Genomic DNA, 18,316 nt, shown 5'->3' on the forward strand with positions numbered 1-18,316 from the left:
AAATCAGAGCTAGCATTGCAACAATATCTGACTCTATTCTTTGATTACTGTTGTTCAATAAGTGATGTGTATCATGGTGCAGCAAACATTGAGATATCCGGTAATCTGCAACCTGTCATGGCTCAGTTTTCTACCACAATGTACCATCATGGAGGGTACTGGGATGTAGCCAAAACACTGCTCCAGTAGAAGGGTGATACAGCGGGCAGGAGGAGGGTGGGATTACCTGCATAAATACGAGCAAGGCAGCTTCTGACTCCAAGTCCCTAATAGAAGCTTTTGTCTCCCTATTATTACCATCTCATCAGTATTCATTAAATAATGTGATTGACAATTCGTGGCCTGTGATGAAAGAATAAACCATGGGGACAAACTCCTTCCTCTAGTTCTCAAATAACTGCAGAATTAATATTTAATGCGTACCTGCCATGAATTGATCATGAGCATCGATGGAAGTGGATTTGATTGGCTCTGTGATGTGATGTCAGCGGCATTATGAGCTTATTGACTTGTTGTCTTAAATGATTTAGATACAACACCTACAACCCTTAACATGCATATTCAATTTCATTTAATCAAGACTCTGAATGACTATGAAGATATAGAATTTCATGAAAATTAAGTTTTGCTAATCAGGCAACACTGTCACTTTCAGATTTGACTGACAGCTACATGGCAGGCTGACTGACAGGATTGTCAATGTGTCCAACAAGTGCAAAGCAGAATTAGTTATAAGTAGACTTGATATGCCAGTCTGGCTATCAGATGATACGAGTCAAGAATCCAAGAATGAAGGTCAGGAGACTAACACATGGATTTTGACTGAAGCTCAAGTATGACCTTTTGGCGCATAGCATTTTGTCATAACCATCCAGCAAATAAATATTTTCAAAGCTCAGAGGTCACTCAGTGTGTCATAGATGTTTTACTGTTGAAAAAGAAGGGTTAAGTTGGGTTTGCAAGTCAGGACACAGATCTGTTTAAACCTGGCGATGTTAAATGGCCTCCATGTCAAATAAATGTTTTATACTTTGGCCGTGTCATAGGTCTAAGGACAACTGCTCTGTGATTCAGAGTAAAAGGCCTACAGAATACTGTATATGTCAATGTGGTTATTTTAGTTTTGAATGTGGCTGAACTAAAAGAAGTAAGGGATCAACTAAGGATTATAACAGTTACAAAGCATGTCACGTCATTTTTAAAAACAAATTAAATGTACATTCATCATGAATAAAGAAATACAGTTTTGATAAAACACCACTAAGTTGAAATCAGCTGTTTTAAAAATGTCCCTTTAATAATTTAGTTGGACTAATTAGCTGCTCTGGTGTTAAAAATAAGGTCAAGCAGAAGATGTAGAACTCTGTCACCATTGATAACAAATATTGTATTTGTTTGTTTTCTGCTCTGAATAAGAAGTGTTAGCTTAATCAATATGGAAAAATATTTTCCACTTTAGGCTTCAAATTTAATTTACAGATTCAAAAGACACTGAGGCATAAGAACTGAAATGTTCACTTTTAAAGACAGCAATATTTTGCTATTTCAAGTTGTATTTAATAAGCAGATTTAACAACTACCATTGAAAACATTCAGAGTTCTTCTTCTTACATGGAAACACAATTTTATAATTACACTTGATTTTGGATACAATGTGGACTAACTGCAATCAAATCAGCCTTGTCAATCCTCTGAGTTCACAGTGAACATCCTTCTCAATAAAGTGCTTGATTTTAAGTGATGTCTGCATATTTTGTTTTTCACTCCCTCAGTGTCTCTGCATGCTCGACACCCGGCACATCCTGGGTTCACTTTGCAGAGGGAGACCGGGCAGGTACCCAGGAGCGCCATGGCTGCCATGGTGATGTGACCTGGGCACAGGAGCACTGGTGGCTGGGAGATGACATTCTCGAATTCGGAGAGCAGAAGGGTTTCGTTCATTCCTACCATGATACAGTCTCGGACCATTTCCCTGGTTTTCTTCCCAGTCTGCTAGAGGAGAAAACCTGATTATTAATCATTGATGTCGATAGGGCAAAACTATTTAGCATAGATATTTTTGTAGCATCACTGTATTCAAGTTTGGAATGTCATATTCAAGAAAGTTTGTAGATAGTTCAACCCAACAGCCAGGCAAGTATACCCCTCACTTTGGTGCTTCCTCAGACGCTCCGCCCCCAAATCCATGTATTGCCATTTAATAGGAAGCAATTTGTCTGTCAGGGGCATAGGTTAGGGGATATGTGCAGAATTTTTTATGTGTAAAGGATTTGAACATTGATTGTTCAATGTTAGAGCTCCCCCTACTGACTGGCTTCAGAATGGCTCAAAAACCACGTTAACAGATTTTCAAGTCAATTTTTTTATTTTGGGCAGGGTTTTTTTTTTTATTAGTTAAGTTAATCTATAAAAGGCCATGACTGACAGCTCTGTTGACGATTGGGGCTTCTTTAGGCTGAGTGCAGTGGATTAGCAGAGTAGAGGAGAAATGGCAAAAATGCAAACACTAACACAAGAGTTATTGAATTTCCACAAGTGTCTATTTCATACCAACACAAGAATATGTTCTGCTGTGGACTGAACCGGCCTGAGAGCTCTTTGCCTCTTATATCGGTTCGTTAAATGGATGTTTTTGTTAGCAGAAGCGTTGGGAAAAGTTGGACAGCTAATGCTAGACTAGATAGATAATTGATTCATTGTTGGCATGAGCCAAAAAAAAAAGAACTTAAAAGACTTAAAGCATAAAATAAGCTAGTTAGAGACACATTAGATAAAATAAATAAAGCTTAAGGTATTTAATCTGTGAAAGTCTACTGGAGCAATTACTTTGTGGTTAAGCATCATATGTTCACAAAAATGACAATTGTTCTTTGTAACTCACAACTAAGACAAAATAATTTAAGTAAATAAATATTTTAAATCTAATCTTATCTTTTAAATTAGTATAAAGATGATGTTTGTCTAACATCATTCTTTATATCTAATTTAATGTTGACTTTAAGAAGTCTCACCTTCCTGGTCTTTTAGTGAGGCATTGTTGTTCTTTTGATGCTCTGGACCATCACCGTGCGATGTGGCTTTTTTGGCCTCCTCTAGATCCATCTGTGCTTTCAATGCTGCTCGTTTGTTCTTCTTCTTGTTCTCCTCATTTTGCTATACACAAGTATACACGGAAGAAAAATATAGAACTGACTGTAGAAAACCGTTTCATGCACATAGAGCACAATTTCCAAGCTGAGAAATTAACAAATACATTTTAATTTTAGAAGTGTAGGCATATTGGGATGCACATCATTGCCACATTTCCTTTTATTTATCGTCTGCTTTTAACCAACAACACAGATGACCTGTTCATCACCTACCCACTGCTTTTGGATGAATATGAGATGTTACTCTGCTGCTCTCTGCTGGAATCATGATACAAATACAACTATACTGTAGCTACAGACAGGCACTGGAATGGTGAAACTATACAATGTTGGTGAGTTTCAAAGCAGCTTAAAGGTATTCAAATATGGAGGACACATATTTGAAACCTCCTCAATTTTGAGAGTACTTGACTCTGAGTGTTATATATGTGAAAATGAGTCATTATTTTTCCCCCCAAAGCAGTTAAAGTGGTTGTTAATGGGCTCAGGAGAATAGGAAAAACTGCAATCTGATTTTGAGTTACCGTTTGTAGTTTTTTCTTCAGTTCCACATTAGCTTCTTTGTAGCTTTTGGATGTGGATTGCAAGTAATAAATGGCCAATCTGAAAAATACAAGAACAAAGTAATTTCTTCATAGACCCTTTTATTTTTTCCACTAAAAGGAAATTGTTTTTTTTAATGCAAAATATCCTGAGTTGTGCATAAAGTGCATATTGTTGCAGTGTGACGCTCAATGTTACTTACACCATCAGCAACATAAAAGGTAGCACCAGTCCAGGGTTAGAGGCATAGCTGAACACTTTGCTAAACCACGCAGGGAAGTCCGACTCAAGGGTCTCTTGGATCACATCAAACATACGCTTTTTCCCACTACGGACAAGAGAAGAATGATCCCACTCAAGTTATCTGAATGTAAATAATAATACTTTTGAACAGGCATTGTTACCTGAAAGGTCCACAGTCAAAGGATGGGGGGATGGTGACGATGGTGTAGATGGCAGGCAGAGTGGACAGGAAGAGGATGACCAGGAGCATGGCCATGTAGAAGTTGTTGGAGCCAGAGGCCTTGAAGACTCTTTCCTGCGGCACATTACAGCACATGACAGCCCAGCACTGTAGGTACATGGACACATGGAGGCGGAGGACGTTCAGGGCAGGCAGGCAGGGGGCGTAGAAAGCTCCCATCCTGCAGGAAAATATTAAACAAAAAGTCTGTTGAGGGAACACACAATACAGGTGCTTTTCATCATTATACATGGTTTCCCATCAAACATATAAGCTACAGAAGATGGTTAATGAAAACTTATACATTTACAGCATGCTTAACATGTGTTTTTCAACTTATATATTGAAAAACAAAGTATTTTTTCCTACCATATCATTCCTTGATTGAAGATTAGGCCCAGAACATTACCACTGACATCAAACTCAGAGTAAGATGGCTTCATAAAAGACAAAAATTACTCTGCTGTGACTCCTTTTTTCAGAACCAACATTTAAATTCCACTCTAGAGAAAGATGCAGAATTCTAATATGCAATAAAAACATAATTTTCGCACTTGAAATTTCAGCAGAACGGTAAATGTAATCAGTAGGAACAGATGACTCACAAATCCGGCCTCAAGGTCCCAACACCAGCAGTAGTTTAGGAAACGAACAAGCACGGCTCTCAGGAAATCCCCAATCAACAGCGTGATGTAGGTTGTCATGGTATCAGATATGATCAGTCTGACAAACTCCTGCAAAGCATAAAGTAATCATTTATAATCATCACCTTGCAGAATTCACACTTTCTTACTTAACATTTTATCCCTAAGTCAACACATTTTTAACATGCATGTCCATGTTAGTCATTAATAGGCTGTCTCTGCCATGTTTGTGTTCATTGAGAAAGATTTAGTGGTAAGATTATCACGGGAGGAAAATGGGTTGTGTTATATAAACTGCTTTAATAAAAGACAATTTAAAAGTTCTCTGTTCCCTTTGCCTTCTTTATCAGCTAAGTTTTTCTAAGTTACGCTTTAATGAAAAAGATAAAGGCCATCGGCGAGAGCACCTGAACCACCCACAGTGCATCTACTCTAACCTCTTTAAGCCATTGCAATCACAATATCTTTGATGATGCACATGATAAATACTATTTTTTCAGACAGCCCAAAGCAGTCTCTTCAAAATAATCTAGGCTACTTGATCCAATCCAGTCTGTAAAATTAGACACTGCACTGCTGTTTCTGATGAAAACCTGAGGTCAGCAGAAGAATGTATAGTCCATACATGGTTAACAATCAAATCCTCCTGTCCACCCTGCCGTATCTGAAGTAGACATCTCTGTAACAGCGGGACTCTTGCTTAAGTCGATCCTCACAGAGGATGACCATTCATGTCCAGGAGTCTTTTATCACCGGTGTAAAACAAGGACCCATGATTGTTTCCATTCTCTTCTCTATAATCTCCTTTGTTCTGATTCCCTGCTACTGTGGCTTCTCAAACAATGCTATGCTGATGATACCCCTATTCATGTTCTTCATGCAAGACAACCAGATTCTCTCAGCACAGACGCAGTTTTTTCTCAAACTAATGGTGTAAAAACCTTGGGCACAATTTATCTGAGCCTCGAGTTGATCCCAGCCACTACCTGCATGCATCAGAATGTTTGTATGTGGTGCAGCTCTGCCTGACACCCAACAAAAACCCTGCTTGAAAAAGAGACAAAGACATAGATAGTGACTAAAGACCAAACAACTTTCATGTTACATCTGTCACTCAGTCTTGTCGCTTTTCTCTAATACTTCACACATCAGAAAAATCTGTCTCTATCTAACTGAGTCAGCTCCTTGTTCAGATAAGACAGTAGTGGACTTTTGCCATGACAACAGTAGTGCCCTTGGCAGTTCTGCATGTTTGGTCTTCAATTCATCAAAAATGTTTTTGTCAATCTGATCTTACTCTTCCTTGCTGCTATTTGCAATGAATTAAAATCAATGATCCAGATTGGTCACTAGCATGATATTTCATTTCACTCATAAAAGTTTATTAGCGATCTCAATCAGTTTCAATATATGATATGAACAACTAAACCCTTCACCCTCTGATCCATCTGTGGCTCTCTCTAAAAACTAAGATACTCTAAGCAACCTCCTGGAGTTTAGAGGGACTTCTGAACTAATAAACTTTATTCAATTAATCAAAACATAATCCAATATCCTGCATAGTTCAATAAAATATTCTGTTTCTATTCACCCATAATTATATTTCATAATGTCTGTGCGTTATGTTATATCATCCTATACACAATAGTAATACACACAAAACACATCCATGCACACTAACCTGTCCCACCATGGTCTCCCAGCACGGCCCTCTGGGAACATCAGCAGGCTGGATAGTGATGGGCAACGCTGTACTATTTTCTGACACTGTACCATTGTAAAGACTGGCTTCCCACATGGTTATATTAAATTTCACTATCTTTTCCTCCTCCCTCTGCAAAGAATACACACCACAAATTAGGCATCAGGTAAACTCAAAAGTATCTCACTCATCTGCATGCTCTGGCTCTCACTTTGAGGTTGATCTCATCCATGAGTGCGATGATGAAGGTGTAAAGATTCCCTAAGAAGAGAGCAAAGATGCGACCCAGCTGCCACTGCAGGGCCACCCGAGGGTGGTAGTTTTCTAGGGTGCTGATGACGTCAAACAACATGGGGCAGAACATCCCCAGTAATGACATCACCATGTTAACCTGAGGAACATACAATGCACGGATGTAAGCTCCAATGACATGTGAGATGACTGAAGACCTGCATGAAATGTTCTATGAGGATAGCTCTTTGTCAAAGTTGGACTGACTGTCAAATCGTGTCTGTTTCTTTGTATGGTGACGGAAAGTGTGCATGTACATCATTCTTGAGGGTATATCTTGATGAGTATAATGTTTTCTACTGAAAAGTGACTAGAGTAGAGTTAACACAAACACTCAGAATGTACAAAACATTTGTTTTTGATTTTGTGTTGCACCGGTCTTCCACAAAGTAATCCACAAAGATAAGGAGAGGGGCTGATCCTCAATAATATAAAATAATTGTATATGGAATTAAAACAGCTCTAGTGACAGAAACTAGGAGGAAAAACTATGGTGTAGCTATACAATTGCTTTTTCAATTCTGATTGTTAATTTTGGGGGGTTTTGAGGTGTGGACTCATTTTGTATACATGGGGCATGTGCTTCGACCAGGTAAGCCATGAGTTCTCCTCTATCTATGGACATTGACAATATTCCACTTTGCCGTCCTAAGACGCCAACACAGTAGGGAACCAAAACAACTCAAAGTTCCCTCTAATGACAATGTTAAAGTCAATCATCCATTGGCCACGCCACTCTATTGTGAACTTCTTCTGTAAGTCTTGCCCACTACTAAACTGATTCATACACTTCCTCTTTGCTACCTCATTCCTCTCCCACCAGCTGTGAGTATCCAGTCCATCAAGGGCAAACTTCTGGGAGCGCCGGACAACAAAGTAGATGAGGTATCCACTTCCTGCTAAACAGCACAAGACCAGGAAGTTTGCCAGTACACGAAGAAAACGAGTCAGGTGGATGTTGTCGTCCTTTCTGCTCTCTTGCTCCTCTAAGATTGCTTCCTGTAGAGGTATATGCAGAATATACATGATAAAGGTACATGTGATATCCTGGTAATAGGATCAAATGCTACACTGGTTCACAAACAGTCGATTGACAGACCTTGAAACTTGTGGTAATGGAGGCAAACTTATTATCTGCAGTTTCAGGGTTTCCTATCAGGTAGTCCCAACTTGTGAACATTTTCCAGCTGAAATTAAAGCTGTTATCGTCACCAACCCCCGAGTCGTTAGCATTACGGGCCATCCTTTAAACAGAAATACAGATTCAGTATATAACTGAAAGAGAGAGATACATTCATTGTATGTAGTCATAATCAACATACGTTCTTATGACCACCATGTAGCTGTAGGCCACTGTTCCCACACCAACCAGGAAGTACGATAGAGGCATACGGAACTTGAGCCAGCCAATAGCACGCTGGTTGTTATAGTAACCATAGAAAAGGACTGAATACTGAGCATAACCCTGTTCATACAGAAACACCAGTTTAGGTGATCTTCAACAAGGAAGTTTTCAAAATATTTTGAATATATCACAATAACACAACAGAATGATAGTTAAAGAGCCTGAGGTGAGTGTGATTAAATGAACTGACTCCAAAGTCCCATAAGACAGCAAAGTCCATGGCACTGGCCTCTTCTGCCCTGGGGACAGTCTTTCGTGGGATGCTGCCATACGGCCGGCCCATCAGTGCCTGTTAGCAAGCAGGGGGGGCAGAGAAGGTAATTACATACAGATACAATACAAAGAAGTTATGACTTGTTTCTGGTGAATAAAAGCCATGTACTGTACCTCTGGCACCATAACAAGGCCAAAGGTCAGACCAAACAAGATCATGTTGATGCCATACATCCACCTCAGGAAGAGGAAATAAGACGCAACCGAGGAGCCAAAGTGACCTGCAGGCAGAAGCAAAAGAAGAAATGGTCCACCTGCAATAACTATGAGAGATCAGACCAGCTGGAGCTAGACGTACAGTAAGAGCGACATAATTCTTATCTCCTAAAAATGAAGTCAAGGATATTTAAGACAATGTGCAAAATATCTCTGAACAGTAAATGTCAACATTTACTTTCAATCTCCTTGATTTTCATCTCCCACGGTATGCAGGCAGTTTTGAAGTTCTCAAAGTCTCGTTGGAACTTCATCCATTTCTGCAAAAGAAATTCGATCAAATAAACTGCATCATATAATAGATCCAGAATTTATTATTGTTTAATACAGATGTTAAATCAGATTGTGATTCCTAACCTTGTTCATCATGACCTTGTAAGCATAGAGTTTCCTTCCTTTTCCTTTTCCCAAAGCTCCTTCATATTTCTCCACAAACTCCTGAGACTCCCTATAGAGAAAGACAATGAATTGATATGAATTGAAACAACGGTCTCTTGATGTACTGCAGATTATCCTCGCGAGTGCATATCAATATAGATTTACCGTAAAGTCACAAGTTTCTTCTTCATGGGCCACGGTTTCCCCCTCAGTCCCTGGATCAGTTTCTTCCTCTCGTCCACCGCCTCCTTCAGTTTCTCCAGCTCCTCCGGTGTCAGAGACTCTGGCCTCACCTCTATCTCCTCGTTGTCCGCTTCATCTTTGTCTTCTTCCTCGCTTGTGTCCTGCTCTGAACTGAGGAATAGTGCAGTGTTTAATGTGTTTGTGCATGAAACGATAGCAGCAAAGACCCACAGAAGATCTGACAGAATGAGAAGACTACACAGATTACGCCAGCAGGAGAGATTTTTAGGATGAAACTTCACCTTGTTTCGACTTTCTTGTGTTTCTTCTTCTTCTTCTTCTTCTTCTTCTTCTTCTTCTTCTCCTTTACTTCTTGTGTCAGCTCCTTAACTTTATGTTTACTTTCAACCTCTTCCTTCTCTTCTTCTTTGGCGCTTGCACGTCTCTTTTTTCTCTTGGAATTTCTGCCACCAGCTTCTTCCTCCTCCTCCTCCTCCTCCTCCTGATCCTTTTTTCGTGTTTTCTCATTTCTTACATTCTTCCTCGTTTTTTCTGCCTTACCACTTTTTATTTTATTATGCTTCTCCTCACCCCTCTGGTTACCTTCTGCTTCTTCTGCTTCAGTCCTTTCTCTCCTTCTCCTGCCCCTCTCTCCCTTTTGAGGCTGGGCCTGTGATTCCTCCTCTTTGGCCTCTCCTGCTGCAGATGCTTCTCTGCTCCTTCCACGTGGTCTCTTCTTCTTCTCTCTTTCACCAGCCTTTCTTCTTCCTCTGTGTCTTTTTCTCTCCTGTCCCTCTTGCAAAGTGGAAACATCATCCTCGTCCCCTGTAAGGTTTAGCATGTTCTATTATTTTGATGCTGCAATACACATGAACACCATTCAAATCGTTGCATTAGTGGTCCAGCTTTGTTTCTCTGAGTTGAGTTATTATTTCTGAGTATGCAAACCATATTATATTTCTCAACCGATATAACAGATATTTTTATATCAAGATCTAATTAGAATGTAGGAAAGCATTTCATGAAAAAAGGGGAAATGGCTTGTAGGTTTTATACTGGTTATAGGAAATGGAACTGGGGGAGCTAAAGGGATATATGTGTATTGTTGACTACCCCTACATACCCTAGGAACACACACAAAATATATTTAAGAGTTCAACAGTCTGTGATTCTGATATTTAAGTTTTAAATTCTTCCACATCACATAACCTGAACAAAAGAACCTGTAGTGATTCATGTATTAGGTAGATACTTACCTGTTAATTCCAGTCCTATGTCAACTGTGGGAGAGAAACAATGTATCTGTAAAATGGCCAAAGTTTAAAAAATACAAATGTTAAAAAAGGTTATCAAACTGAACATTTTCATCTGTTTTATATCTACGAACACTTTTTATTTCAGATTGTTAAATCTTGCCATTTTTTTTTTTTTTTTTTTTTTTACACCAAGTTCAAATGACTCCCCCTGTTCATCAGATCAACATTTATAAATCCTTCAATTTAATATCTGATACATTGTCGCGCTAACGATTGGGGATTATGAGACATTGTTTGACAATGTTTTAAATCCTGTCAGCATGATTGCAGGCAATCAAATCAAAAAAGAGTAGAGTTGGATTTGATATCTCTCTCTCACTGAAGTATCTCTGAGGGAGTGACGGATGTGGAAATCTATTTTCTTGACGGTTTGCATTGTTTTCATTTTCATGACAAAGATAAGTCTCAGTCTCTGTCTCTCCTCACCAGTCACATTTCATTTTACTGAAGCCCAGCTCACTGTGTGATGTTGTTTGAATTAGAAATGGTAAGGTTATTGATTATGTTTTTTCTATGTTTATCGTGTGGGATTAAAGTGTTGTTTGTCTATAACATAACAGATACCCTTCTCCTCTGATGACCTCGGCTTTATAAATCCAGTCCATTTCTTTTATAGCTTCAATAAAACACTGACCCCTTTCACTGATAGAGCCCAGGCCTACCTCTTTGTGTACCTGGCACTATTGTTCTGCAGTAAAGAGTGAAACAAAGGGGACCACTGACAAATTGAACCGATATTTATGTAGTCCGCCCTTTGATGTGTGTCCTTAATGTAACCGGAGTGGCCAGCACATGGGTCATTACGGTCATGTGCAGCAGAGGGGCACAAAGGGGACAAACAAAGGCCTAATGAAGGGATAAGGCTGAGCTCACAAGGACACAGACAGCCAGAGGCCAGAGGCCAGATCCCAAATATGCTACTAAGTGATGAGGATGCAAAGTTAAGGTGGATAAATGTGTTTGTTTAGGGTAGTTTGTTGGTGGTCTTTTAATGGATGATTCAAACCAGAAATTAATTAATTAATTGGTGCACTTTTTACTTTTCTGGTCCTTAATTTTACTGAATTTAAGGCTATGTTTAATAAAAAAAAATTATGTGTCTGTAAAAATTTGAATCTGCTGCCAACTTTATCATGACACACCAGAAACACAAAGACTTAAGGGACCTTTCTTCATATGACTAACAATAATTCTCCTAATATATATAACTAATTGTAATTGAATTTACAGAACAAAATAGACAACAGAAACAAAAAAACAACAAAAATAGAGTCATCAAATGTTAAAATTTACAGAGCAATTTAGCCATGAAAATATTCTTACTGTCGTTCTCAGAGGTGATGAGACTGCTCCGAGACATCTCCTTCTCGTGATCCTGCGTCCTCCTAAAATAAATTCTCCCCAGCTTTCAGTAGACTGCGCGTAAATAAAGTTGCAGAGTTTCAGAAAGTCTCCCCTCTTCTGCATCCTCATAGGGAAGGACACAGGTTATCCACACTGCCATGGGAACTAGGCGTGTGTGTGTATGTGTGTGTTTGTGTGTGCATGTGTGTGTGTTTTTATTGAAGGGCATTTAAATGATGAGTAGCCCGCATGAGAAGTTCACATTTTCCTCGCAACCGATCGACCCGAAACAGGGACAATGACACCATGGAAACCCTAGAGCCACACAATTTCACTAGTGATCAATTATTCAAAACAGTTATGACTGCCTTTATGCAGGTGCATGTGTGTGTGTGTGTGTGTGTGTGTGTGTGTGTGTGTGTGTGTGTGTGTGTGTGTGTGTGTGTGTGTGTGTGTGTGTGTGTGTGTGTGTGTTCATCGTCGACATTAAAAATCCTGCACACTTCATGTATCTGAATGTATGTTTGATATTACTTATTCATTTGTATTCTGTTTTATCAGTTTAAACACAGATTATAGATTTTGTATAGACGGACATATCAGTGACTTCTAAAGGTTTCTCTTAACACACTTCTTCATCTTTCTTTATTCCTGTCTTTAAATGAACTATTTTTGTTATTGCTGTGTTTTTCTCTAAGTTAAACTGAAGGCCAAGTCTGACATTTCACAAAGGGGTTTGGATCCTGGCTGCTAAAGTGGGTCACAGATTTTGTTTCAGTCTTGCGTGTCTGGGTGAGTTGCTGGAATATTTCTAACCATCTGAGTCATCTTAATGAATTCGTGGATGCATAAATTTGTGGTGGAAATTACCATCACATTAAGGACACTCACTAGGAGCAAAAAAAGTATCCCCACATAGCAAACTATTACATTTATTTGTTTTGTTGTGTTAAGATAGGTATACGTATAAGGGTTAGGTATGCAATGTACTTCTCACTTGGTCTGTTTTGGCACTGGTAAAAATAAATTCATAAAATTACAATTATAATGCGCTGGTGGCGCAGTGGTTAGTGTGCGCCCCCCATATATGGAGGCTATAGTCTTCCAAGCGGGCAGCCCGGGTTCGAATACAGCATGTGGCTCCTTTCCCGCATGTCATTCCCTACTCTCTCTCCCAGATTTCAGACTCTATCCACTGTCCTATCTCTTCATTAAAGGCACAAAAAGCACAAAAATAAATCTTTAAAAAAATATAATTACAATAATAATTGTATCACTTTGTTTGACAGGAGACAATATGTGATATAATATGTAATACAATTTAATAAATGTATTTGTAAGAAATTAAAAGTGTACAGAACAAACTTAGATATCAGCTTTTTTATGTCGATAAAATTCTAGGAAGTTAATACTTCAAAGAGAGCACGTATGAGCATGATGTACAATGAAAGGTCTTTTTAAAAATGTACAGAGGTACAAAACTTGAGAAAATGGAATAGAAACAGGGGAGCACCTTTCATGGACAAAGTCACAAAAGTGCTTCACATCAAATCAAATAACGAAGAAAAAGAAAGGAAATTTAAGATTAAATATGTCAATTTTTCCAAAGCGTCTGAAGACCTCAAGTCTACTGTCAGAATGTGTCAAAGTTCAAAGACAGGGGGGCTAAATATCTCACTACTTTGAGAGGTACACTGATAATAACCATGGCAAGAGGATACTTTGGGGGCAGAGGTGAGTTCAAATTCTTTTCACCTACAGAGGGCGATGTTGCTCTGCACTGGAAAGTATAGGAAGAGACATCTATGCCTCCCGAAAGATGGTTTTTTTTTTTCTATCTTCAACTGCCTTGTGTTCTCCTGCATGTATGTTTGTGGGCGTTAGTTCACGTGTGGAGAAAGCCCCGAGCATCACAGACAGCATGTTAACATGTTTGTGTGGATGTTCATCGACTCATGCGAGATATGGGGGCAGGGAGCGTAGGCCTATAGCAGAATCAGGTTCCTCTTGCTAAAGTTAGCTGCAGCTTTGAGCGGAACTCTGAGCGGAGAGGTGAGGGAGGTCAACAAGGTCACATGAGCAGAGAGTCATCAAAACACACTGTAAGATACATCTGACTCTAAAACGCTGCGGTAGCCTACTGCTGTGATGTTAGCCTGGGGAATAATAACCTACAGACTTCACATAGAAGCCACACAAGGCTTAATGGATGTTGTGGATTTATACTATCTTTCTTTTAAACTAAAATTGGTAAAATGGGAAACTTAACATGTTTTTTTTTTTTTATTTAAAGGGTTGTTCCGTGAAAATATATAGAACAATACAAATTACCTCCTGTGATATTTAGCTTTTGCTAATTTTGTCCAGGTCTCTTTGAGATTTCTGCCTTATGTGGAGGAGAAACATTGTTTAAGTTGCTCACAGTGTTACACATATCAGTAGTCATTTAAAAAAAAAACAAAGTCCCTAAAGCTCTATAGCAGTTTCAACATGCACTGAAGTCAAACTATTTCAAGCTGAGTATGCAGTTGTATTTTATCTAATAAAACCTGGGTTTCTTTGGTTTGTATAGGCCTATAACAGAATCATTGAAGGTCCATGAAAAACAGTGGAGAATATATGCGTAATGGTTATTAGCAGCTGTCTTTATGATGAGTAAAAAGGCGATAAAATGTTATCTACAGTTCATCATGTCGGTGTCTTTGTCTTTACTCTTTGTTTCATTGTCTGTTTGCTCTTATTTTTGAGCAGGAGGTGATAAGAGTGTGTTTCTGTGCAAACAATTTGTTTGTGTGCATGTGCTATTATGTTCAGTGAAGCCGCTATCACCCTGAAGGCTTTAGATAGTTGTTCCTTTTCACAGATGGCATGTTGACAGGGTTCAAAAATGGCCTGCATGTACAGTATGTGTCAAACAAACTCTGTAACAGATGATCTGTTTGTTTGCGCCAGTGCTGCAGGTGAGAGAGGCAGGAAAAACAGGACCGGGTCAGTGGACGCCTATGTTTACAAACCATATATATATTCTTTATAAAATGCTTCAAGGTTAAAAAAAAATAGACAAAGATGTGGAAATTTGATCATATGAAGGGAACTAGAAGGATACGTGATACATCTTAAAGTCCTATTTCACTGCTTTAACTCACTTCAGAGTATTGTGACCTTCAAAAACAACTGCACAAAAACCGTCTGTAGAGATCCTGAACCTTTCTCTCTCTGCCGATAACGAACAACCCATGTGAACTTTGTAAAGCAATAAAGTCTCCTCAGCTGCACAACTGTTGACACTAAATGCAAAGCAGCAGGGAGTTTTGCCCCCCGAGGGTTAAACCTGGTTGTTTTTGTCAGAGAGGGAGGGGAGCTGAGAGGGGGGTACAGGTTAATCAGGTGTGCCTCAGTCACAGTCACATTTCTGCCAAAGGGATTCAATATGAGACAAGCACTGCATACAGAGACTAGTCATTATAATAATCTAAAGCAGACAGTATCATGTGAAGCCTCAATGTGACACAGGGTGTTTACCTGGAACTATGTCTACAAACAATTTATTGGTTTTCGACAGGAGGTTTGACTCGTTTTTCAGTTTCAGAGATACTTCAAAAGCACACCACTTTGAAAATGCTCCTGGGATTTTGGCCTGTTTTTTTTTTTTACAAAGCTATCAAAACATCCATAAAGGGGGAAAATAATAAATATAGGTAATTACTGAAACATTATCCCATCCCCAAGCCACGTGCCTTTTCTTCGAAAGCTAGCCCTTGCCCAGATCTCCCTCCCTTCTTTCCTTCTCCACCAAATTCCTTCTTCCTGTTTCTGCAGAGAACTGAATTTGTTTCCAAGTATGGAAGTAAAGGAAGACAAACACTTTCAGGAAGGACATTTCGGCTCTTATCACAAAGAGAGCAATAGAGAAAGCTAGACAAAAAAAAAAAAGATAAACAGCAGAAAGTGTGTTGCTCAACTTTACACTGTGTCCGCGGCACATTGACAGATAAACCGATGTGGGAGTGAGTAAGAGAGAAAAAGAGAGCATGGTAAAGTATGCGTGAGTAAAACAGCGTCATCAACACCGGGGGCGGTCACCGTCAGACTCAGGGGCGGGGCTTGGCTGCTGCGATTGACAGATTAAAGCTGGGTGGGCGTGACTTGTCTTTGCAGACAGAGAAGCACGTGGCCAGCCCCGTCTGCACGAGGGAGCAGCAACAAAGACCAACCAGTCTGGGGAACAGAACAGAACACAGGACATCTGCTGCACACACATGTAAACACACACTCACACATGCAGGGGTTCACATTTGTTCAGCACAGGCATTTGGTTGTACATAGAGTCATACATCAACTGCAAACCCTCTCAGAGCATGCTGGTAACTTTAAATGGCAACTATTTCATGTAGCCCACAGCAGTATGGACACATTGTTTAATGCAAATATCCCAGCATTTCTGTAAGTTTCCAACACACACACTTTCACTAACACACATTGAAATGTATATTATTCCAGCATTAGATATACCCATATGGTGAGGTTTGTGTGTGTGTGTGGGAAGAGGAATGGGGGAGAAAGGAAGAAGGGGAGCGTTAAGTTTGCTGGGAAAGTTTGTGGGGGACTCCTCCCTGGTGAGAAATAACAAGAAACACATTCATAGGCAGAGGAATTGTGTAGCAGCACTAGTGAGGGACTGAATGGTCAGTATAGGTGCTGAATCGGCAGTTTACATTCATTTGATACCATTTTTGTTGTTCTTTAGTTATTTCTCTCTTTATCTCTGTAATGCTTTGTCTCTTTATTTTTCTGTCATAATGCCTTGTATCCTCCTTTTTACATTTAAACTCGTATACAACCCCAGTGTATTCAACCTCACATGTTTCCTCCTGTGTTCTCCCAATGATTACATCAACCACATTGTGAATGGAGCTGAAAGTACCTAGGATTTACAACAAAGCTACCCCTGATCTCCCTGAATCATACAGACAGGCCCCCTCTGTTCAAGTAATGTTTTTCTTTACTTACCTTAACACACACACACACACACACACAGACATAGCACATACACGTACGTCGTCAACCCCTTCTTGAGGGGCTGCATGAAGTTGAATGTGGATGGTGCAGGGTGGGGAATTGGGTTTTGGAGCAATGGTTTTAAACAGACTGGGTGCAAAGCTTATCAAGCCCTGCACACAGCTTATGTAAATGGATAAGCTGCCATTTCCACCACCAGCCCCTTTATCAACAATGTCTCACCACGCCGACGCCACAGGCAAACCGTGCCTCTGTGTGTGTGTGTGTGTGTTGGATTGGCCAATATCTGCCTGGTAACTACAGACAGGCTGTTGGCACAGATTCACATAAGTAATCCTCACACACACACACACACACACACACACACACACACACACACACACACACAAACAGGGGCAGACTGAAACAAAACAAAAAGCATCGCTGCAAACTGTATGCATCTGTTGTCATGGCAACATTGTCACTCTCAGCCCCGCACGTGCACACATCATGGTTGTGGAGGTGAATTATCACCCCACTTTTTCTCCTTTCTATACAGCCATGCACCATAATACCAAAACACCCACACACACAATCACACACAAACATAAACACATACACACAGGGGTACTGAAACCTACAAACACACATGTAGAAGCTGAGCTATGACAGCGAGGGGGATGGGTTATGATACTCAACACCTCCCACTCTCTCCTCAACTGCTCCCTCCCCTCACTGAAACCCATGAACCTTCACATACTAAACAGACATATACACTACACACACTCCTTCTTTTCTGCTCCTCTGTACAGGGCTGTGTTAACAAAACAAAACACTCTCACACACACACACACACACACACACACACACTTACAAAGACCTCAGTGTAAAACACAGAACGCCTTCCCCCTGCCTCACTGTGCTTTCCTTACTCATATATGAAAAGCTTATATCTGGACAATAAGAGAGCCACACTGTATGTCTGGCATATTTTGAAATTTACAATAAAGTTGACTTTGACTTTGACTTTGACTGTGTCTGATACATTTAGGACAATTTGCACTCTTCAAGCAGGACTTTAAATCCAAACCATGACCACCAATTGTATCTGTGAATTTCTTTGCCATCATTTGATTGCGTTATTTGATTACACTGTCCCTGTTATCTTTGATTAATGTTCCAGGATCCTCCGCTCATACTCTGGTTGTGTAGGCAAATGAAATCGCTGTAATCAAACTGTCTCTTTAAATGAAGCCTTGACAGACAGCACGATTAACATTATGTGATACTGAATAACTCTCTGATTTATTCACTGTAAATGTGAATGAGCTGCTCAAGCCCTTGCAGTAATAATATGTCTTCTTTTATTGTTATTTACTCCACTTGGGAACAAAGAACTACATTTAAGATT

The 18,316-nt window shown here is 39.7% G+C and overlaps 1 protein-coding gene across 1 annotated transcript; it reads right to left on the bottom strand.

Moving 5' to 3' along the window:
• Positions 1-1,324: 1,324 nt before the first annotated feature.
• On the bottom strand, positions 1,325-12,082 carry tmc1 (transmembrane channel-like 1). The gene is made up of 20 exons (XM_061037757.1): positions 11,887-12,082; positions 10,504-10,527; positions 9,550-10,072; positions 9,230-9,418; positions 9,044-9,134; positions 8,865-8,946; positions 8,585-8,691; positions 8,388-8,486; positions 8,115-8,257; positions 7,892-8,036; positions 7,597-7,791; positions 6,713-6,892; positions 6,481-6,633; positions 4,761-4,889; positions 4,525-4,592; positions 4,097-4,336; positions 3,895-4,020; positions 3,674-3,752; positions 3,012-3,153; positions 1,325-1,992 (listed from the first exon to the last, which is right to left on the bottom strand). The coding sequence occupies exons 1-20, from the start codon at positions 11,921-11,923 to the stop codon at positions 1,769-1,771; spliced, it is 2,976 nt and encodes a 991-aa protein (XP_060893740.1). The 5' UTR covers positions 11,924-12,082; the 3' UTR covers positions 1,325-1,768.
• Positions 12,083-18,316: the final 6,234 nt, after the last annotated feature.

Source organism: Labrus mixtus, chromosome 5 (genome assembly GCF_963584025.1).
Source record: "Labrus mixtus chromosome 5, fLabMix1.1, whole genome shotgun sequence".
NCBI classification, from domain to species: domain Eukaryota; kingdom Metazoa; phylum Chordata; class Actinopteri; order Labriformes; family Labridae; genus Labrus; species Labrus mixtus.